This window comes from Bos taurus, chromosome 19, assembly GCF_002263795.3.
Source record: "Bos taurus isolate L1 Dominette 01449 registration number 42190680 breed Hereford chromosome 19, ARS-UCD2.0, whole genome shotgun sequence".
NCBI classification, from domain to species: domain Eukaryota; kingdom Metazoa; phylum Chordata; class Mammalia; order Artiodactyla; family Bovidae; genus Bos; species Bos taurus.
Genome location: NC_037346.1, coordinates 9,401,642 through 9,426,438, shown reverse-complemented (window position 1 = coordinate 9,426,438; position 24,797 = coordinate 9,401,642). Strand labels below are relative to the sequence as shown.

Genomic DNA, 24,797 nt, shown 5'->3' with positions numbered 1-24,797 from the left:
GAATACACAGAAGAACTGTACAAAAAAGATCTTCACGACCCAGATAATCACAATGGTGTGATTACTCACCTAGAGCCAGACATCCTGGAATGTGAAGTCAAGTGGGCTTTAGAAAGCATCACTACGAACAAAGCTAGTGGAGATGATGGAATTCCAGTTGAGCTATTCCAAATCCTGAAAGATGATGCTGTGAAAGTGCCACACTCAATATGCCAGCTAATTTGGAAAACTCAGCAGTGGCCATAGGACTGGAAAAGGTCAGTTTTCATTCCAATCCCAGAGAAAGGCAATGCCAAAGAATGCTCAAACTACAGCACAATTGCACTCATCTCACACGCTAGTAAAGTAATGCTCAAAATTCTCCAAGCCAGGCTTCAGCAATATGTGAACCGTGAACTTCCTGATGTTCAAGCTGGTTTTAGAAAAGGCAGAGGAACCAGAGATCAAATTGCCAACATCTGCTGGATCATCAAAAAAGCAAGAGAGGTCCAGAAAAACATCTATTTCTGCTTTATTGACTATGCCAAAGCCTTTGACTGTGTGGATCACAATAAACTGTGGAAAATTCTTCAAGAGATGGGAATACCAGACCACCTGACCTGCCTCTTGAGAAATTTGTATGCAGGTCAGGAAGCAACAGTTAGAACTGGACATGGAACAACAGACTGGTTCCAAATAGGAAAAGGAGTTCGTCAAGGCTGAATATTGTCACCCTGTTTATTTAACTTCTATGCAGAGTACATCATGAGAAACGCTGGACTGGAAGAAATGCCAGGAGAAATATCAATAACCTCAGATATGCAGATGACACCACCCTTATGGCAGAAAGTGAAGAGGAACTCAAAAGCCTCTTGAGGAAAGTGAAAGTGGAGAGTGAAAAAGTTGGCTTAAAGCTCAACATTCAGAAAACGAAGATCATGGCATCCGGTCCCACCACTTCATGGGAAATAGATGGGGAAACAGTGGAAACAGTGTCAGACTTTATTTTTCTGGGCTCCAAAATCACTGCAGATGGTGACTGCAGCCATGAAATTAAAAGACGCTTACTCCTTGGAAGGAAAGTTATGACCAACCTAGATAGCATATTCAAAAGCAGACATTACTTTTCCAACAAAGGTTCGTCTAGTCAAGGCTATGGTTTTTCCTGTGGTCATGTATGGATGTGAGAGTTGGACTGTGAAGAAGGCTGAGCACCGAAGAATTGATGCTTTTGAACTGTGGTGTTGGAGAAGACTCTTGAGAGTCCCTTGGACTGCAAGGAGATCCAACCAGTCCATTCTGAAGGAGATCAGACCTGGGATTTCTTTTGAAGGAATGATGCTAAAGCTGAAACTCCAGTACTTTGGCCACCTCACGCGAAGAGTTGATTCATTGGAAAAGACCCTGATGCTGGGAGGGATTGGGGGCAGAAGGAGAAGGGGACGACAGAGGATGAGATGGCTGGATGGCATCACTGACTCGATGGACATGAGTCTGGGTGAACTCCGGGAGTTGGTGATGGACAGGGAGGCCTGGCGTGCTGCGATTCACGGGGTCGCAAAGAATTGGACACGACTGATCGACTGATCTGATCTGATCTGATGTTTTAAATAAGTCATTTAAAACATCTTTAAAGACTTTTTCTTACTGCAAAGGCAATACATGTTGATTGTAGGAAAACAGAGATAAGTAGACATAAAAGGTTTATTTAAAAAACATTTTTAAATTATGTATTTATTTATTTTTGGGTATGGTGGATCCTCACTGCTTGCTTTGCTCTGACTTTCTCTACTGTGACAAGTGGGGGCTACTCTTCCTTATGGTTCAAGGGCTTCCCATTGCTGTACTCTCTCCTGTTGCGGAGGACAGGCTCTGTGCTCCTGGGCTTCAGGAGTTGCAGCACTCGGGCTCAGTACTCATGCCGTGTGGGCTTTAGTTGCCCTGCAACATGTCGAATCTTCCCGGACCAGGGATAGAACCCATGTCCCCTGCACTGGCAGGTAGATTCTTATCTACTGCATCACCAGGGAAGTCTGACATAAAATTTTTAAATGGAAAAAAGGGAAGTGTTTCAGATGCTGTTCTGGAAATAATTGAGTTAAGTTTTGTTGGATTGTAGATGTGGTGACTGTGCATGAATGATCCGTATATTGTAATGGTTAAGAGCAAGAATTCTGGAGTCAGGCAAACCTAGGTTTGAAAGCTGGCTCTGTTAGTTATTTCATTGTGACTTTGAATAAATTATAAAGTTTCTCTGAACTTCAGTTCCACTATTTGGAAATGGAGATTATCACATTTCATTGACCTCTTATGAGGATTAAATGAAATAATGTACAGAAAGCACTTTGTGTATGCCTGGCACATAGTAAGAACTCAATAAATGGCATACAGCTGTAGTACAGTAGCTAGATGTTTAAGCCATTTAGATTTATGTTATTTTGGCATTAGTGGCCTTCGAATTACTGATACAATCTTTGTAGGGTGTTTGGCGACATTGACTCACTACCTATTTTATTCAATTTTAACTTTTCCGTATCTTGTGTTTATAACCTGATACAGTCAACAAACAATTATTGAATACCTACTCTGTGCAAAGCTCTGCATTTGGCAACAACTCATTACATGTTTTGTTTAATCATTACTTCAGAATTCTGTGTTCATAGCTTGAGGTTGTTTTTCATCAGATGTAATTGTGCATAATACTGTGTATAAGAGAATACATCTTGAAGATACCGGTCTAAAAGTGACAGCTATTTTAATCAATTGTTTTAGTATTAAAATAATCTCAACAAGGGACATTCGATATTCCATCCATTTTTTCCCCAGATTATTTGGAACGGAATATCGGTATCTCCCCCTGAATCTATTGAAGCATTGGCGGTCTTGTGAGCAGCCTGTGTTTATTTCCTTACTACATTCCTAAAACAGTGTATGTTTTTGTCTGTTAACCTTTCCGAAAGACTTTGATACATAGACATTTTATCAGCAAATAGGTATTTGGATACTGTAGCTTTTTTTCGATTTTGTATACTTTAACCCTGAGAAGTTTTGGTCCATTCCAATATTAAAACTTAGCATAGTGGTTGACGTATAGTAGCTCGTGTGCTAATGCTAACAATAGAGTTAAAGGTACCACTGCCAAAAACTTGACTGGCATTCAAGTTTTCTTAGTGAACTTTAAGATTAATTTGTTTATGTTTAGCATTCATCAGTGTAAATGTTTTTGCTTTCCTCCTTAATCTCATATTTGATTTTCTATCCAAAGAATCCTATTTTCTCTTTTCCCAGAATCCTCCAATGCAGTCTTCCTATCCAGTTGAATTTCTGCCTTCTAATTGGCCTTGCAGTGCTACTGATGAAAATAAAAAGACAGAAGTAAACCTAGAGGCTGTTTTTCAGATAGTAGATGAGTTGCATTCCTCCCCTAAATTGGAGATGGTCAAGGTGGAGCCTGTTGAGAATCAGTGCTCAACATCCCAGTCTAATAGAAGCCAACATATCCTAGCTAATTCAAACAACAGCAATCCATCTTCCACAAGTCAGGCTAGCCAGCTGGAGCCACTTACTCCTGTAGGCTCAGATATTACATCTTTTGTGGTCGGAACAGAACAGGCAATTACCAGCTCTCTACCACAGTCACCTGAGTACATCTATACCATCCACCCAGCTCAGCCTGTTGAAAATACTACAATGCAAGAGTCTGCAATCAACCAGCAAGCTCACATCAAACTGAAGGAGCAGCTAAGTCATAATCCATCTGCATCTTCAGTAGTATTTGTTCAGGAAGGGCTACCATTCAGCACACACCAGGTAAGAGGCAAAGAAAAATTCCTAGTAATGTTCAGAGGTACCTGGTGCTTCTTGCTAAGGACCGTTGTAGTGGGGACCCTGTCCCAGTTTTATCTGGGTTTAATACGAGTTCATTATGCTTTCCAGAAGGATCATGTCCCAGTGGTTCTGCACAAAGCATTTCAGAAAGAAGTAACCTTAACTGTCAGGCTTGCTCTCACTATGTTATGGTTTGAATGAGCGTGTGGTATAAGACTTATCAATATTTTCATGTTAAAAACATCCTTTGAGTTTCGCTTCCAAATTTAATTTGAATGGACTAGGTGTGCCTGCCTGATTAAATTCCACTTCTCAGATGGATGGTTTATCTCATAGATAACATCAGGACTTTCCTGGCCATTTGTAGCATGGAGGTAAGGAGATGGTTGGAAGTATTTTCATACTTTGTTACAACATTACTGAATTCTAATTTGATTTGAGAGCATACTGTGTGTGAATTTCCTTGCTAATATTCTCATTCCTAAAGCGGAATTCTGACTCTGGTTTGAGAGATATATTCTGAAGGTAGAGACTAGTCCTTGATCACTGCTAGCTTATGACCAGAAAATGAATAAACTCGCATTCTAAAAAATAAAAGTATATCCAAATTAAAATCACTTTTGTGATTTTTTTTTCTCAGTCCTAGTCTGATATATATATGTTTTTCATTTTGGATTTTTTTCTTTAATGGAGTTGAAAATGTCTTCATTTTTAGAGGTTCACAAGATAATTTTTTGGCAGTTGTGTGTGTATCTTGGTCACACCATGTGGCTCATGGGGTTTTAGTTCCCTAACCAGGGATTGAACCTGGGCCCTCAGGAGTGCGAGCATGGAGTCCTAACCTCTGGACAGTGAGTGAAGTCACCTGGGCAGTTTTTTTTTTAATGCATTCTTTTCTGGCTAACTTAAGGGTCAAATGTCTTAAGGTTTCTATCAACTCATTGTCCTTTTTGAGCCCAAACATTGAGACCCAGAGTACTATGTATTAAAATAATATTATACATTCAGTATACCAAAGATAGGCCCTTTGTGTTTCAAATATGCCTGTGAAAAGACCATGAAATGTGTCTTTATTCCTTCATGGTCACATCCAAAATAGATTTCATATTTTAAAATTGCATTCACACAGTTTCTTTAAAAAAAATTTGGATATCACAGCTTTTGAAAGCTGTATTTTGAACTTCTAGCCCTACTTCATTATATAGTTTTAGTTTAAAATAAATTCATTAATAAATAGAATATTTCAGAAATTGGTCAACTTGACAAAGGGATTAGGTATTCTGAAGAAAACATAGGAACTCCAAGAAAGAAATCTATGTATCATAAGCAAGACAGATCTAGATTTTGAATTTTGAAAGCTTTATTAAGACAAAACAAAATTAGTAGAATAAAGTATTCACAGCCCCTCTGACATCATCCAACAGGATCATACCTAGGGCCATTCCAGTATCACCAAGAGAGGAAATCTGATGGAAGAGATGTTAGAATGGGAAAAGATAGTGATATTAACTAGTTATAAATTGTGTGTGTGAATTTTATTAAAAAAATGAAACTTCATGGTGAATCTTCCTCTGGTCATAAGTAAATATTTTAGCTCCATAGGCATTTCAGTGGTTTCTGTATGGGGAAATATATGTCTTACTACCAAAGATTCAGATTAGCTTAGCAAAATTGGATAGTATCATTCATAAAGATTAAAAAGATCATGTTTGTTGGATCATTATTCTATAATACAACTCCTCTGATAAAGTGTCTTAACTTTTAGTAGCTGTTTGGGGAAAATTTGGAATAATGAGTGGTTTTAATATTTTAGATGGATGCCAGTATAAAATGCCAGACCAGTCCACCTGAGAATATCTTGCCTTCAGAACAAATGGGATTCCTTATTTCAGAAATGGGGCCTGCTAGCAAGCCTAGTAAAGACATGAGTTTATCCACTCCAGCCAGATACAGAGAGCGAAGAAGCAACTCACAGCAAGGAAAGTCCCCTGGTAAGGATTGTTGTGCTCTGGAATGCTCACAGTAGAATCATAGTGTGGAATTAATTTCTGAATGCTCTTCATTTATTATTCATAATTATACTTATCACATTGCTGTTTAATATAACTGTAATTTTAACTGTTTTTTCTTAATCATCCCTGTAAAGTACAAATTATATTTCAGTATTGCATGTAAAAATATGAGCTTTTGAAAAGAGAACATAGTAAGTAAAAGCAAAAGAATTTGGATTACTTAACTAGGAGAATGCAAGGATGAAAGACAATTTAATAACTGCTTCAGATGCCAAAGACTGTAATTACAGAAGTACTTGTTCTTTTATTAGCAAAGTATAGTACAAAAGGGCATGTTCTTAAATTGTGGCAAGAAAAAATTAGATGGACATTAAAGATATTACCCTGAGCATATTATAAAGTATGACTCTCTATCAGTGGGATTTTTCTTGTGGTTTGTAGGAGCCCAGAGTTGGTGATTGTTTTAGTACAGTTGGTGTTACTCTTTCTAGAGGTATAGACAGAATCTTTTTTTTTTTTTTAATATAAATTTATTTATTGTAATTGGAGGTCAGAATCTTTTTTAAGAAAATAGTGACATCTAACAAAACATGTTTCTTACATGATCCAAAACCAAGTCATCAAATTCTTCAGTAGACAATGTGAATATTATTAAATTATATGCACGTCAGAGGTGTGCAATTCAGTGAATTAAGCAATCCGGTCAAACAGTCATTTTAACCTATAAAAATCGGAAGAATCTTGGGAACTTCTGGAGAATTTTCCCCAAAAGTAAGCTAATAGTAATATGATCGAGGTATTGTTTAGACTCACAGGGTTCTTTCTGCAAAGTGCCATTTAGACCATGTCTCCCTGTTCATACTCTATGCTGAATGCAGGGTAGGCAAGGTTTGAGCTAAGAGGTTGGAAGAAAACTGAAGGAGCTGTAGGAACTGCAGCTATTTCTTCTCTCCTGGCTGGTACAGTAGCCATAGCAGCAGACATAACATAACCTCCCTCAAGGGCTTTCCAGGTGGAACTTACATATGCTTACAGAACAAAAGTAGTCCATGGCCAAGCAAGTACCTCATGATACACATGCTCGGTGCTATCCAACTCTTTGCGACCCCATGGACTGTACAGTCCACGGAATTCTCCAGGCCAGAATACTGGAGTGGATAGCCTTTCCCTTCTCCAGGGGATTTTCTCAACCCAGGGACTGAACCCAGGTCTCCCGCATTGCAGGCTGAGCCACAAGAGAAGCCCCATAAATGATCTCAGTTGTTACATAATCATTATTCATGAAACGTGGGGTGAGAGAGAGCGTGAGGAGAGAGAGCATGACCACCACCATCTTGGCTTATTTGCTCTTTCCCTACTGACCAAAAACTATCTGGACCACTCGTCTTATTTGGTAAACTTAACTTGTACAGTTGCTTTTAGTTGAGTATATGATCCAATCTGTAATCAGAGATTAAGATTTCTTACCACTGAAGATGTTCAAAACAATGGCATGGACTTTAAAGGCAATTTCGAAAAGGACAGTAGTGAATATTCACTGCATGCTCATTTTTATGCCATACTACAAACTTGATGAAAGTGGTATTGTCATCTACTTAAAGATCAGGACACTTAAGCTTGAAGAGGATAGGGAACTTGTTCAAGATCACATTAATTTAGCTAATATTCTGCTCACAGTCCTTCTGTTGACTGTGTCCTTTGATGCACAGAAGTTTGTAAGTTTGACATTCTCCCGTGTGTCTAATTTTGCTTTTGTTGCCTGTGTTTTTGGTATCGTATCCAAGAAACCATTGCCAAGCCCAGTATGATACAGTTTTTCCACTGTGTTTTCTTTCAGATGTTTTATAGTTTTAGGTCTCATATTTAGGTCTTTAATCCATTTTGAGTTAATATTTGTAGATGATGTAAGATAAGGTTCCACCTTGGTTCTCTTGCATATGGACATCCAGTTTTCCCAGCACATTTGTTGCAGAGACCTTTCCCCATTGAGTGTTTTTGGCATCCTTGTTCAAGGTGATTGACCATATGTATGAGGATTTATCTCAGGCCTCTATTCCAGTCCATTGGTCTGTTTTTCTGTGTTTATGCCAGTACCATATGATCTCTGTTTAACTATTCAGTTCTGCTGTTGTAGCACTAAAGCAGTCATAAATAATACATAAGTGAATGGTTGTGGCTATATTTCAGTAAAACTTTGTTTACAAAAAACAGATGCTGGGCCCAGTTTGACCTAGAGGTTGTAATTTGCCAAGCCCTGAGTTAGACTAACAGCTTATTTCTGAACAACAGCAATGGAAGCCAGAAGGAGTAGAATCATATTTTAAATAAACTAAAAGAAATCTGGAGTCCTGGAAATCTCTACCCAGCAAAAAGATTCTTCAATGATGAAGGCAAAAATGAAGACATTTTCAGATAAACACAAAATCAAGAGCATGCACCACAGCAGATAAACATTAAAGAAAGTTCTGCAGGGTGTTCTTCAGTAAGAAGAAAACAAGGAGACATATTGTAGTTTCCAGGATAATCACCAACATAATAGAAACAATCCAAAAAAAAAAAAAAGGCAGGAAAGGAGGAAGAAAGAAATGAAAAATAAGGAAAAGAGCAAACAAGTAATACAGTGGTTGACCCAAATTCAACCAATACAACTATTATATACATAAATGGTCTTTGATGTCAAAGGCAGAGATTGCTAGAGTAGATTAAAGGGGAAACTTCTACTGTAGGCTGACTACAGGAGACATGTATTGAAAGTAAGTGGATAGAAAAAGAACATGCAAACAGAAAGTATGAGGTGGCTGGTATGATTATTCTTAAATATCAGATAAAACAGACCTTAAGACCTAGAGTGTTTAAAAGAGGGCCACTTCATAATGATGAACAGTTTATCAGGGAGGTAGGACAAAGAATGTTCAAACTATCACATACTTGTGCTCATTTCACATGCGAGCAAGGTAATGCTCCAAATCCTTCAAGCCAAGGGCCACTTCATAATGATGAAGAGTTTATCAGGGAGGTAGGACAAAGAATGTTCAAACTGCCACATACTTGCATTCATTTCACATGCTACCAAGGTAATGCTCCAAATCCTTCAAGCCAAGGCTTCAACAGTACATGAACCAAGAACTTCCAGATGTTCAAGCTGGATTTAGAAAAGGCAGAGGAACCAGAGATCAAATTGCTAACATCGGCTGGATCGTAGAAAAAGTAAGGGAATTCCAGAAAAACATCTTCTGCTTCATTGACTATGCTAAAGCCTTCAACTGTGTGGATCACAACCAACTGTGGAAAATACTTGGAAGAGATGGGAATATCAGACCACCTTACCTGCCTCCTGAGAAACCTGTATGCAGGTCAAGAAGCAGTAGTTAGAACTGGACTTGGAACAATGGATTGGTTCCAAATTGGAAACAGAGTAAATCAAGGCTGTATATTGTCACCCTGCGTTTTTAACTTACATGCAGAGTGCATCATGTGAAATGCCACCGTGGATGCATCCCAAGCTATAATTACGATTGCTGGGAGAAATATCAGTAACCTTAGATATGCAGATGATTCCTAATAGCAGAAAGTGAAGAGGAAATAAAGAGCCTCTTGATGAAGGTGAAAGAGGAGAGTGAAAAAGCTGGCTTAAATCTCAACATTCAAAAAACTAAGATCATGGCATCTGGTCCCATCACTTCATGTCAAATAGATGGGGAAAAAATGGAAACAGTGACAGACTTTTCTTGGGCTCCAAAATCACTATGGACAGTGACTGCAGCCATGAAATTAAAAGACGCTTGCTCCTTGGAAGAAAAGCTGTGACAAACTAGATAGTATATTAAAAAGCAGAGGCATCACTTTGCCGGCAAATGTCCATATTGTCAGAACTATAGTTTTTCCAGTAGTCATATACAGATGTGAGCGTTGGACTATAAAGAAGGCTGATTGTCGAAGAATTGATATTTTCGAACTGTGGTGCCGGAGAAGACTCTTGAGAGTCCCTTGGACTGCAAGGAGATCAAACCAGTTGATCCTAAAGGAAATGAACCCTGAATATTCCCTGGAAGGACTGATGCTCCTTACTCCTACACTTTGATGCAAAGAGCCAACTCAGTGGAAAAGACCCTGCTGCTGGGAAAGATTGAGGGCATGAGGACAAGGGGATGACAGAGGATGAGATGGTTGGATGGCATCATCGACTCAATGGACATGGGTTTGAACAGACTCTGGGAGATAGTGAAGGACAGAGAAGCCTGGTGTGCTGCAGTCCATGGGGTCACAAAGAGTCGGATTTGACTAAGGGACTGAAAAACAGCAACACACCAATTATAAATGTGTTTTGTGTAATAATGGAGCTTCAAAATACATGAAACAAAATAACAAAATTTAAAGAGAGAAACAGACAATTCCTCAATGTACTAGGATATTTTAATACTTTTATATGAGCAGTTGATAGAATAACCAGACAAAATATCAGTTAAAGACAAAGAAGATATGAACAAGGTAACCACCTTGATCTAATTGGCATGTTTGGACACTGAGCGTCCAGTGCTTGCAGAGTATATACATTGTTCTCAAGAGCATACAGTACATTTACCAGATAGGTCATTCACTGGGCCGTAAGACAAGTCTCAATACATTGAAAAGAATTGAAGTCATACAAAGTGTATTTTCTGAATATAACAGATTAAATTAGAAATTAATAACAAATTAGGAAAAGATCAAATATCTGGAAATAAAGTAGCATACTTCTAAATAATTTGTGAGTCAAAGACAAAATCACAAGAAAAATTAGAAAATATTTTTAATTGAGTGACAATCAAAATACAATATCCGAGTTTGTGGGATGCAGCTAAAGCAGTGTTAGAATGAAACATACAGCTTTAAAGGCTAATAGAAAATAAGTAAGACCTAAAATCAATGACCTGAGGTTTTACCATATGAAACTAGAAAAAGAAGAGGAAAATAAACCCAAAGTAAATGTTAAAAATAAAAGCAGAGGGAATTCCCTGGTGGTCCAGTGGTTAGTACTCAGAACTTTGGACTTTCCAAAGGACACTCCAAGGGTGTGGGTTCTATCCCTAGTCCAGGATCCCTAGAACTAAGATCCCACAAGCCACACAACACAGCCAAAAATAAATAAAAGTAGAAGTCAGTGATATAGAAGACAGACAATTGAGAAGACTAACAAATGTAAAACTAGCTCTTTGAAAAGGTCGAAAATTTTGACAAACTCTTAGCTAGACTGATCCCCTGAGATTACAAACAGAACACAAATCATAACTATTAAGAATGAAAAAGAGACTAATACCTCAGAATCTATGAATGGTAAAATGATAATAAGAGAATACCACGGACAGCCTTATGTCAATGAACACAGCTACATAAATGGAATAGACACGTTTCTTAAAAAATACAACTTGACAGAATTCACACAAGAAGACCCGATGAATAGCCCTACATCTTTCTTTTAAAGAAGTTGGTTATCAAATATTTTCCTCACAAGAAGAAAGGAAATTACAGACTAATAATCTGCATGAATATATGTGCAAAAATAATTAACAAAATATTATTAGTAAATTGACTCCAACAATGTGTAAAAATAATGATGGACAAACCAAATAGAATTTGTCTCAAGAATGCAAGACTTGATTGTATTTCAAATGTTAAATGATGTTATTCATCATATTAACAGAATAAAGGAGAAAAACTGTGACAGTTTCAGTAGATGCAAGGAACACACTTGACAGACTTCAGCACACTTTAGTAATAAAAATCTCTCAACAACATAGGGATAGTGGAAACTTTTTCAAACTGATAGAGAAACATCTATAAAATCTGTATAGAAAGGATCATGATCAATAGTGAAAGACTAAGCTGTTTACCCCTGAGATTGGGGACAAGGCAAGGATGCCCACTTTTATGACTTGTGTTCAATATTGTACCCGTGGACCTAGCCATTGCAATAGGCAATAAAAAGAAGTAAAAGATGTATAGATGGGAAAGGGAGAAGTGAAACCGTATTTGCAGATGATATGGTTACTTACGTTAAAAATCTGAGGAATGTAGCAAAACTACTAGAACAAATAAATGAATTAGCAAGGTTATGTCTTACTTAGCAGGCCATATAGTTAATATGCAGACACAATTCCTTCTTTATAAATTAGCACACAACTGGAAAATGAAATTTTAAAAAATCAAACAGTTACAATAGGACCAAAATCAAAAGATACCTAGGTATATACTGAACAAAAGATGTCTAAGACCTCGACACTGAAAGCTACAAATTTTGCTGAAAGGAATTAATAAAAATTAATTAAAGAAATACAAAGATGTGCCATGTTCATGAATTTAAGAACAGCCAGTATTGTTAAAGTGACAGTTCTCCCCAAATTGATCTGTAAACTCAATGCAATCCTAATCAGAATTCTAGTAGACATTTTTTCTTTAATGACAAGCTGATTCTAAAATTTAAAAGAAAATTCTAAGGACACAGATTAACCAAAGCAAGTTTTAAAAATAAAAAGTTGGAGGAGGCTTTACCAGACTTACCATCCTGAATCATTAGGATGATCAAAAAAGCAAGAGAGTTCCAGAAAAACATCTACTTCTGCTTTATTGACTACGCCAAAGCCTTTGACTGTGTGGATCGCATCAAACTGTGGAAAATTCTTAAAAGAGATGGGAATACCAGCCCATCTTACCTGCCTCATGAGAAATCTGTATGCAGGTCAAGAAGCAACAGTTAGAACCGGACACAGAACAACAGACAGGTTCCAGATAGTACATCTAGGCTGTATATTGTCACCCTGATTATTTAACTTATATGCAGAATACATCATGCGAGATGCCTGGCTGGATGAAAGCACAAGCTGGAATCAAGATTGCCGGAAGAAATAACAATAACCTCAGATACGCAAATGACAGCACATTTATGGCAGAAAGAGAAGAAGAACTAAAGAGCCTCTTGATGAAAGTGAAAGAGGAGAGTGAAAACATGGACTTAAAACTTAACGTTCAGAAAACTAAGATCATGGCATCTGGTCCCATCATTTCATGGCAAGTAGATGGGGAAACAGCGAGAGACTTTATTCTTTTGGGCTTCAAAATCACTGCAGGTTTTGACTGCAGCCATGAAATTAAAAGACGCTTACTCCTTGGAAGAAAAGCTATGGCCAACCTAGACAGCATGTTAAAAAGCAGAGACATTACTTTGCCGACAAAGGTCCATCTAGTCAAAGCTATGGTTTTTCCAGTAGTCATGTATGGATGTGAGAGTTGGACTATAAAGCTGAGTGCCAAAGAACTGATGCTTTTGAACTGTGGTGTTGGAGAAGACTCTTGAGAGACCCTTGGACTGCAAGGAGGTCCAACCAGTCCATCCTAAAGGAGATCAGTCCTGGGTATTCATTGGAAGGATTGATGTTGAAGCTGAAACTCCAATACTTTGGCCACCTGATGTGAAGAACTGACTCATTAGAAAAGACCCTGATGCTGGGAAGGATTGAAGGCAGGAGGACAAGGGGACAATAGAGGATGAGACGGTTGGATGACATCTCTGACTCAATAGACATGAGTTTGAGCAAGCTCTGGGAGTTGGTGATGGACGGGGAAACCTGGTGTGTTGCAGTCCATGGGGTTGCAAAGAGTCAGACACAACTGAGTGATTGAACTGAACTGAACTGAAGACTTGCCATAAAGCAATAATAATCAAAATAGTTTGGTATTGGTGAAAAGGGAGGCAATCAGATGAATGAAACAAAATAGGAAGTCCAGAAATAGATCCACACCTGTGTGGTCAATTGAGTTTCAACAAAGGTGCTAAGGCAGTGCAATGGGGAAAGGAAAGTGTTTCCAACAAAATTAACGTTGACGCATACCTCACACCTCACACAAAAATTAACTAACTTAAAAAAAAAAAGAATAAAAAAAGAAACATGCTTTACAGACCTAAATTTAAAACCTACAGCTATAAAACATCTTGGGAAAAAAGAAAGACAAACTTTGCTCCTTTGGGCAAAAATTTCTTAGGACACAAAATATATGATCAATAAAGAAAAAATTGGTAAATTGGATTTCATCAAAATTTAAAACTTTTGCTCTTTGAAAGATATCTTTCAGAAAATGAAAAGGCAGGCCAAAAACTAGCAGAAAATATTGACGACACATAATCAAAACAAAGATAGTATCTCGAATGTGAAAAGAACTCTTAAGGTGAGGCGACAACAGGAGGAGACATTTTTCAAAAGAAGATATACAGATGACCAGTAAGCACATGAATAGATGTTTAATCATCAGGGAAGTCAGATTAAAACTCCAATGAGAGAGACTTCCTTGGTGTCTAATGACTAAGACTCCAAGCTCCTACTGCGGGGGGCCCAGGTTTGATCCCTGGTCAAGGAACTAGATCTCATATACCACAACTAAGAGTTTGAATGCCACACCTAAAGATCCAGCATGCCGCAGTGAAAACTGAAGATCCATTTTGCAGCAACTAAGACCAGGTGCAGTCAAATATTACAACCCAGGGATCCCCTGGAGAAGGGAATGGCAACCCACTGCACTGTTCTTGCCTGGAGAATTCCATGGACAGAGGAGCCTGGCGGACTCCAGTCCATAGAGTTGCAGAGTCAGACAGGACTGAGCAACTAAGCGCACATACACAGAGAGCCCTAGAAACTACTGCAGATGTCCATTAAAAAGTGAACAGATAGATTATAGTATATCCATGCTATCGAGTACTTTTCAGCAATCAAAAGGAACACATTATTGATACACACAAATCATTATGTTGCAGTGGTGGTGGGGAATATGCATGTCTTTGAAGCAATCCAGTTTTTGTTGCCTGCTTCTGCTAGAGTGGACCTAAAGGGTCTGAGGATTACTTCAGAGGCTGAACAATCACACATTTTAACAGGCCAGGCTTTTTATACCTCTGGCATTTTAATTCTTTCGAAAGAACTTGGAAGACTTTTGTTTCTCTTTGGTCATTCCAAGTGTGTGTTAGACTTCTCATCTAGGTAGTTTTTAAGCCTGAAAAGTCTGGTATTTGATTTACTGTTTGCACTTTGCCCATCCTCTTCCCTCAACCTAATGGCACTTTATATTGAGATATCTGAAAAGATGGGTTTGATTGGAAAGATAACACTTTTTTTTTAAGATAAGACTCTTAATCTGATTTTCGTCATAGTCAGAAGTACTTGAGAAAAGCTTAGAGGTACCTCTTACTACTGTTTCAAGTTGGGATATTACAGCAAACCTCACATTACTGAACGCTAGTCAGTTGGTGACCAACCACAGGCAGAGGAATATTTTCTTGCGTCTCTACTTGCATGCCAGCTACCTCTAGCTAGAGTTTATCTTTTTGGGCTTTGCTGAATGTGTCAGGAAACAGCCAACACATTGTGAATGTTTTCAGCCTTTCCCCTTCTGGTTACATACCCATTGGCATGTGGTCTGCTTTCCAGGGTGTCACAGGCAGTGATTTTACCAAGTGTTTTGATGTGGATTACAGAGATCACCAACATTCTAGCCCACTGTGTCTCAACCACCTGCCGTCTGACTGCTGAGCTAGAATCACATATTTTTATTTGAATTACAAGCAGCACCTCACTGTAGATTCCAAATTCCATATTAGTCCACGTATGAATTAGGCTACTGTAAAAAGCAAAACACCAGTGTCTTAAACAATTTAGAAGTTGATTTTCTTGCTCATGTTACAGTCTGAGAGTAAGCTGTCCAGAGGTGCTGTGGCAGCTTGACTTCCCTGCTGGCCCTCAGGTGTTACATGGTTAAAGACGGCTCATCACTTTGCCCTCGTCAGCCAGCAGATTGCTATAAACATCCCTTTCTTTTATGAGCATAATCATGGCTACACCACATCAGTTTGACTAGAACTTGGTCACCTGGTTGAACAGGCTGCAAGGGAGCTTGGAAATATGATCTTTAGCTGGGGGTTATTTGCCTTTTTAAAAGAAGAATAAATATTAGGAGACAACCAGAAGTCTCTGTTTTATGGACTTTGAGAAAATATTTACAACACGAAATATAGAACATTGTATTCATAATACATAAAAGCTTCTACAACTAGAAGAATGCAATCCAATAAAAAGAAATAAAGTTATATTAATGTGTAATTCAGTTGAAGAGATACAAATGACCAGTAAGTGTATAGAAGGATGTTGAACCAATTCAGCAAAATCAGTAATGAGAGAAATGCAAGTACTAAATCAACCAAAAACATTTATTTTTCAATCTGACTGACAAAACTTGAACTATTGATAATATCCAGGTTTGACAAAGATGTAGGATACACTGTTTGATAATTGGAATGTAAATTTGTAGAGCCTTTTGGAGGGCAGTTTGGCATGGTCTGTAAATAACTAAAGTCCTCATATGCTTTGACTTAGAAACTCTACTCCTAGGAATCTTTCTTATAAAGTTCAGTATAGTGTGTTATTTATAGTAACAAACATTTGGAAAAAAGCATAAATGCCTGACAATGGAGAACTAGACAAACTGTGATAAATTCATGTAATGAAATACTATGTAATCATTTAACAAAATAAAGTAGGTTGATATGTTTTTACTTGGAAAGATAGTGTTCACAGTATGTTAAGTGAATGAAGGAAGTTACAGTACAACGTGTCTAGTACAACTTGCTTTCTAGAAGGGAAAAAGAAAAATACTTACTGTAAAATTATATTAAAAAGTCTGAAATGAATAAAACTGATACATGGAACAGTGGTTACCTCTGAGGAAGTAAAATTGGAGGTGTAGAAAGGTTTTTTTTACTTTTTAATTTGTGTATGAGTATACATAATGGTGGGATTATGGGAAAATCTATCTTTTTGTATTTTTCTAGTTTTTTAAAATTGAAAAAAATTTAATATAGTTTAAATACTGTAAAGAGTTTCTTTATACTTTATAGTATGAATTTAAAAAGCCTCAAAATGATAGAAGAGGTCAATTTAAAAAGTGTTTTGAAAAAAATTTTTATATGCCAAATATTAATGTGACTTTTGAGATTTAGATATGATTGACTCAAGCTAACCTTATCCCACACCAAAAATTCTTTTTCAGGATTTCTGAGAACTTCCAGGGCTTACAATGGCTTTTAGTTTTGAGTTTCTGCTTTTGTTTAATTCTCAGTTCATCAGTTTCTCACCGCTTGCTCCTTGCCGGACCACGTGTGGAGTCAGCCCCCTAGCTTTGATTGCCCCCTCCACCCGCCACCCCGCCCACCACTGCTCTGCCCGAAACCCCCAGCAGTTACGTAAGGTATTCATATGTGTTGCACACTGTTGTGATTTGATGGAGTAGAAAGGGTTTGCATTTAAAATATTGCAAATAATTTAAAATGGAACGTTAACTATTCTTTTTAAAAGACCTTCAGTTACTTTACCAGTCTTTCATCTTTGCTTGTTACTAGTCGATGTGGACTCCTGCCATATTATCCTCTTTCCTTGTACTGGGACCATAGCTTCTCTTCTCTGATATCCTTTTTTTTTTTTTTTTTCTGTTCTATCAGTTCAGTTCAGTTCAGTCACTCAGTTGTGTCCAACTCTTTGCGACCGCATGAATTGCAGCATGCCAGGCCTCCCTATCTATCACCAACTCCCAGAGTTCGCTCAAATTCATGTCCATTGAGTCGGTGATGCCATCCAGACATCTCATCCTCTGTCGTCCCTTCTCCTCCTGCTCCCAATCCCTCCCAGCATCAGAGTCTTTTCCAATGAGTCAACTCTTCACATGAGGTGGCCAAAGTATTTGAGTTTCAGCTTCAGCATCAGTCCTTCCAAAGAACAGCCAGGACTGATCTCCTTTTGAATGGACTGGCTGGATCTCCTTGCAGTCCAAGGGACTCTCAAGAGTCTTCTCCAACACCACAGTTCAGAAGCATCAATTCTTCGGTGCTCAGCTTTCTTTACAGTCCAACTCTCACATCCGTACATGACCACAGGAAAAACCATAGCCTTGACTAGACGGACCTTTGTTGGCAAAGTAATGTCTCTGCTTTTAAATATGCTATCTAGGTTGGTCATAACTTTCCTTCCAAGGAGTAAGCGTCTTTTAATTTCATGGCTGCAGTCACCATCTGCAGTGATTTTGGAGCCCCAAAAAATAAAGTCTGACATTGTTTCCACTGTTTCCCCATCTATTTCCCATGAAGTGATGAGACCAGATGCCATGATCTTCGTTTTCTGAATGTTGAGCTTTAAGCCAACTTTTTCACTCTCCTCTTTAACTTTCATCAAGAGGCTTTTGAGTTCCTCTTCACTTTCTGCCATAAGGGTGGTGTCATCTGCATATCTGAGGTTATTGATATTTCTCCCGGCAATCTTGATTCCAGCTTGTGCTTCTTCCAGCCCAGCGTTTCTCATGATGTACGCTGCATATAAGTTAAATAAGCAGGGTGACAATATACAGCCTTGACGTACTCCTTTTCCTATTTGGAACCAGTCTGTTGTTCCATGTCCAGTTCTAACTGTTGCTTCCTGACAGGTGGTCTGGTATTCCCATCTCTTGAAGAATTTTCCGCAGTTTATTGTGATCCACACAGTCAAAGGCTTTGGCATAGTCAATAAAGCAGAAATAGATGTTTTTCTGGACCTCTCTTGCTTTTTCGATGATCCAGCGGATGTTGGCAATTTGATCTCTGGTTCCTCTGCCTTTTCTAAAACCAGCTTGAACATCTGAAAGTTCATGGTTCACGTATTGGTGAAGCCTGGCTTGGATAATTTTGAGCATTACTTTACTAGCGTGTGAGATGAGTAGGCCCTTAATTCTGTGTCATAGGCAGAGAAGGTTAGGTGTCCGTTTCCTAATGAGGCCTCGAGACCTCATCTTGCCCAGCGAAAACAGGATATATTGTCAAGATATATTCTTCAACAGACAGTTACCTCCCCAGGAGGGACTCTGGTACGTGCTGTTAAAATAATAATTTCCTCTCTTTCCCTCCATAATATGGTTGTAACTGATAAGGTAGTTAGCATATTATTTGTTTTAACTCTTAAGTCCTCACCCCCTCACCCCACCCCCCACCCCACCCCAACCCTGCCTCCATTCCTCAGTAAAGCCTAATTCTTTGGTCAGTGGTGTTGATAGGTGAGTGTTAATTGACCTTGGCTTCCTGCCGTGAAACAGAGGAGTTGTGAAATGTTGATATTATTATGACATCTAATGACACTTTCATGTTATTAGGGGCAGGGAGCAAATTACATGCTTCAACTAGAACATCCATGATAAAACGTTGGCTTTTAGAAAAAATATTTATTTTTAAAAATGTATTTATTGGCTGTTGGGTCTTAGTTGCTACCTACAGGACCCTCAGTCTTCATTGTGTCACGTGGGATCTTTAGTTGCAGCACATGGGACCTAGTTCCCTGACCAGGGATAAAACCCAGGCCCCCTGCATTGGTAACATGGAGTCTTAGCCACTGGACCACCAGGGAAGTTCCCAGGAATTAGCTTTTGTAATGCAAATATAAGGAGAAATAGTTGCAAATTATTCTTCCTTGATAGAGCTTAGTCTAACAAACAGTTGGGCTATAAGAACATTGGTACATATAAGGTCCTATGGCATTAAAAGATTTTAACCACATTCAGTGTAAGATTTACATATTGTTAGAGGCTGTACAATACAGTCAACAGGAAGAAAGCTTCTGGTACTAGAAAAAACTAAATTAAAATCCGGACTGTTTACTGAGCCTCAGTTTCATCTGTAAAATGAGGATAATAAGAAGACATATGTTTATATAAAACATATAACTGGCTTAGTATGGTGCCTGATATATAGAAAATACATGGTAGCAATAGAATTTTAGCAAAATTGTTATTTTCATAATAGTTATTACTTTGATGTTTATTACTGTCAAATATTTTTCAAAATGAATGGTCTCATTTTAAATTCATGAGAGCTCTTAGTGTTCTTGGCAGCCCGGTAATATTTCCCTAGTCAGTACACTCCCCATTTTCCAAAGCCACTGTATCATATCATCTCTGCTCCAACTTCCAACACAACTCCTCTCTTTTCATTCTCAGCTTTGACCTTGTTTCTTGTTTTACTGAGAAAATAGAAGCAGCTAGAAGAGAACTTTCATATCTCTCCACCAACAAATCTGTCAGTCTACCACTGTGTAACTCTACACTTTGCCTTTCTTCCTTTTATAATGGGAAAAGGCCAATCCTTCCATTTGTGTACAAAATCCCCTTCTGTGTCTCACAGACTTAGCCCTGAACAGTTGTCCTCCCCTTACTCTTCAATAATCACGTTTTACCTTTTATATTAGATAATTCCCGTTAGCATACACCATGCCATCACACAGGTTCTGTGTTAAAAGTAATTCCTCTCACTTTCCCTTCATTCATATTTTCATCTAGCTACTACATTTTTTCCTCTACCCCCTAGAGAAAAGCTCCTTGAAAGCATATCCTTATCTCAACCAGATTTTCTAATCGGGTTTTCATTCCTGCTACTCAGCTGAAACTGCTCTTATCAAAGTTTTCTATTACTGCCATGGTGCCAAATCCAGTGGTCTGTTCTCAGTCCCCTGCACCTCGGCAGCATTGAACCGACAACCTCAGCCTTCGGTTGGCTTCTGGAATATCACCCTTTCCTGGATTTTCTTCAGCTTCACTGGCCACTCTGTAGTTTATTTTACTAAATCTTCTTTGTCTGCCCTCACTTCTAAATATTGATGAATCCCAGAGCTCAATTCTTGGACCTCTTTTCTCTCTCTAGTCAGTTCCTAGGTTATATCAACAAGTCTCATTGCTTTTATCGTCTTCATAGTGCTGACTCCTAAATTTATATCTTAAGTCTCAATCTTCTCTGAACTCCAAATGTGCATACCTTTTTTTCCCATGCTACCTCTTCATTTGTATGTCCAGTAGTGTCCCAAATACATTGTAACTCCTTTCCCCAGTTTTACTTATTTCAGGAAATAGTACTTCTAGCTACCTCTAGTCAACCAAAAGTCTTGAAGTCTTCCTTGACTCTCTTTGTTCACATCCCATGCATCAGCAAATTCTATCAGCTCTATCTCAGTGCAGATCCAGAATCTGACCACTTACCACCTTTACATGCTGTCACCATGGTCCAAGCCGCTGCATCTCTTGCCTAATCTTTCTTCTTCCACTGTGTGCTCCTACAGTTTTTGTTTTTGTTTTTTTTTCTCCACACAGCAATCAGAGTGATCCTCTTAAAATTATTTCCCTGCTTCAATTTTTCCAGTGGTTTTCTTTCACATTTAGAGGAAAATGTAAAAATTCATACTATGATTTTGGCAACTGCTCTGACTTTATCTCCTACCACCTTCTATCTCCCTCATCTGTTCCAGCCACAGCAGCCTCTTCACTATTCTCTGAACACACCAAGCATGGTCCTGCCTTCCTATTTGGTCTTATCCCTCCCCAAAATTTTTCTTTACCCAGGTAGTCACATGGCTTTCTCATTACATTCAGTTCTCTACTCAAATGCCAGCTCATCGTGGGAACCTTCTTGACTATCCTGTCTGTAATAGGTACCCTATTCCCCGTGGCCTGCCCTCCCTCAGTCCCTATTCTTTATTTATCTTCGTTTGTCTTCTATAGTGCTCATCACTACGTGACATTTTATATTATTTTTCTCTCCCTCTGAAGGTAAGCTCCATGAGGACAAGAATTCTGTTGTGTTCATCTCCAGCCCCTGCAGGATTGCCTGTGGCACTCAGCGTTTATGCACCATTTGATCTTACTCATATGCTTAAAAGATCCTGGGAAAAAATGATCTTTAAAAAAATCGTGGTAAAATACACAAAACAAAGTTCAGCGTCTTAACTATTTTTTAAGTGTGTAGTTCAGTGGCCTGCAGTCCATTCATACTGTTCTGTATCATCTCCACTCTCCAGAACTCTTTTCATTTTGTAAAACCGAAACTCTGATTATTAAACAATTCTTGTTTTTCTTCTCACCTGCCAGCACCTGGAAGACCTATCTTACTTTCTGTCTCTATGAACAGTCTTTAATTAGCCACCAAAAGATAAGTTTTGAACATCTGAGGAGTCAGTCACCCCATAGGTTGCTTTTAATGAGTGCTTTTTAATAACTTCCCTAGGGTCAGTCCAGTGCTAGGGACTCTAGGGATACGGAAGTAGTGTCCTCTGCAGTTCTATTCTGCTGGAACTAAGAACTGCACGTGTCTTACTAAAGGTAAACGTTCTGCATCTCGTTATTGTGCTCTGACAGTGAAAACTGAGATATGTGTGGTTATAAGTTAGTTTTTATAGCCATTTCCTGCTTTCCTCTCCTTTCTGTCCCATCATTTCAAACTGATAGGAAAGTATACATTTTTAGGGGAAATTCACATAACATAAAGTAACCACTTTAAAGTGAAAGGTTCTGTCATTTAGGATGTTCACAGTGTCGGTGCACTGTCTGTCTGGATCCAAGACTTGGCATCACTCCAAAAGAAAACCCCGTTCCTTAAGCAGCCGCCCTCTGTTCCCTCCTCTCCGAAGCCCTTGGCAACCACCAGTCTGTGTTCTGTCTCTATGGATTTACCTATTCTGGATATTTTGTATAAACGAAATCATAGGATATATGACCTTTTGTGTCTGTTAGGTTGGGACAAAAGTTATTGCGGTTTTGGACTATGAATTTTAAATCATTATAACTAGGCTCAGACACATCTTTGTTAATCAAAACAGGAGCCATTATAATCAACACATTTTGGCCAATGAAGAATAAAACTGTTTATTCCTGGAGTGTAAAAATCCATGCTTCAGGATTTGACGAACTCTTGGAAAATATTTTCTACCTCCTGCTGATTGTGGAAGCATTATACCTGCAAATGTTGTTGAGATGGTTGAAGTGGTAGTTGGCTGGCAAGAGGTCAGGTGAATATGGTGGTTGAGGCAAAACTTTGTAGCCCCATTAATTTAACTGGGGAAGTGTTGGTTGTGCAACATGTGGTTGGGCATTGTTGTGGAGAAGAATTGGGCCCTTTCTGTTGACCAGTGCCAGCTGCAGGTGTTGCAGTTTTCAGTGCGTCTCATCGATTTGCTGAGCATACTTCTCAGATGTAATGATTTCACTGGGATTCAGGAAGCTGTATGGAGCAGACCAGCAGCAGACCACCAAACAGTGACTCTGACCCTTTTTTTTGGTGCAAGCTTGGCTTTGGGAAGTGCTTTGGAGCTTCTTGGTCCAGACATTGACCTGATCATTGCTGGTTGTTGTATAAAATCCACTTTGCATCACACGTCATAATTCAATTGAAAAATGGTTCACTGTTGTTGGGTAGAATAAGAGAAGACGGCACTTCAAAATGACAGTATTTTTTATTTTTGGTTAGCTTATGAGGCACCTACTTAGTGAACTTTTTCAACTTTCCAATTTGCTTCAAATGCCAGATGACTGTAGAATGGTTGACATCCATTTCTTTGGCAACTTCTCACATAGTTGTAAGAGCATCCGCTTTGATGAAGGCTCTCAGTTGGTCGTTGTCAACTTCCGATGGCCTGTCCACTGTGCTCCTCAGCTTCGAGGCACTCATCTCCTCTGCAGAACTTCTTGAACCACCACTGCACTGTATGTGTGTGAGCAGTTTCTGAGCCAAATGCACTGTTGAGATTGCAAGTTGTCTCTGCTGCTTTACTACCCATTTTGGATTCAAACAAAAAATGCTCAAATTTGCTTTTTGTCTAACATCATTTCTCTAATCTGAAATGAGTATAAAATAAACAGCAAGTAATGTCATAAGCAAAAAAACATAAAGTGAGAAATGTGCATTTAAATGATGTGTAATATAACCACATTTATTTAGGAATGTATCCCAATATCAAAAGGCACAGTTCAGCAGTGCAAAACGACAATTATTTTTTCACCAACCTAATAGTTTATTTTACTTAGCATGATGTTTTCAAGGTTCATCCACAAGGTAATGTGTATCAGATCTTCATTCCTTCTTATGGCTAAACAATATTATTAATACATTATATGTATATATATGACAGTTTTTTATCCATTCATCTCCCGATGGGCATTTGGGCTTTTTCTACTTTTTGCTTATTGTGAATAGTGCTGCTGTAAACATTGTGCATATATTTAAATATCTTCTTTCAATCCTTTTGGGAGTATACCTAGGAGTGAAATTGCTGGGTCATATGGTATTTCTGTGATCATATGGAATCAAGATTGCCGGGAGAAATATCAGTAACCTAACCCTTATGGCAGAAAGCGAAGAAGAATCAAAGAGCCTCTTGATGAAGTGAAAGAAGAGAATAAAAAAGCTGGCTTAAAACTCAACATTCAAAAAATGAAGATCATGGCATCTGGTCCTGTCACTTCTTGGCAAATAGATGGGGAAACAATGGAAGCAGTGACAGACTTTATTTTCTTGGGCTCCAAAATCACTGCAGATGGTGATTGCAGCCATGAAATTAAAAGACGCTTGCTCCTTGGAAGAAAAGCTATGACCAACCTAGACAGCATATTAAAAAGCAGAGACCTTACTTTGCCAACAAAGGTCCATCTAGTCAAAGCTATGGTTTTTCCAGTGGTCGTGTATGGATGTGAGAATTGGACCATAAAGAAAGCTGAGTGCCAAAAAATTGATGCTTTTGAACTGTGGTGTTGGAGAAGACTCTTGAGAGTCCCTTGGACTGCAAGGAGATCAAACCAGTCAATCCTACAGGAAATCAATCCTGAATATACATTGGAAGGACTGATGCTGAAACTGAAACTCTAGTATTTTGGCCACCTGATGCGAAGAACTGGCTCATTGGAAAAGACCCTGATGCTGGGAAAGATTGAAGGCAAGAGGAGAAGGGGACACAGAAGGATGAGATGGTTGGATGACATCTCCAACTCAATGGACATGAGTTTGAGTAAACTCTGGGAGTTGGTGATAGACAGGGAAGCCTGGTTTGTTGCAGTCCATGGGGGCACAAAGAGTCGGACACAGCTGAGCGACTGAACTGAACTGAATTGATGGTATTTCTATGTTTAACT

General features: G+C 38.6%; 1 protein-coding gene across 1 annotated transcript in view; it reads left to right on the top strand.

Annotated features, from left to right (window-relative positions):
* Window positions 1–24,797, top strand: part of HSF5 (heat shock transcription factor 5) — a 52,831-nt gene that overhangs the window by 18,078 nt on the left and 9,956 nt on the right. Inside the window, exons 4-5 of the mRNA XM_003587377.5 lie at window positions 3,268–3,789; window positions 5,621–5,798. Of these exons, the coding sequence (XP_003587425.1) occupies window positions 3,268–3,789; window positions 5,621–5,798 (700 nt within the window). The remainder of the gene's footprint in view (window positions 1–3,267; window positions 3,790–5,620; window positions 5,799–24,797) is intronic.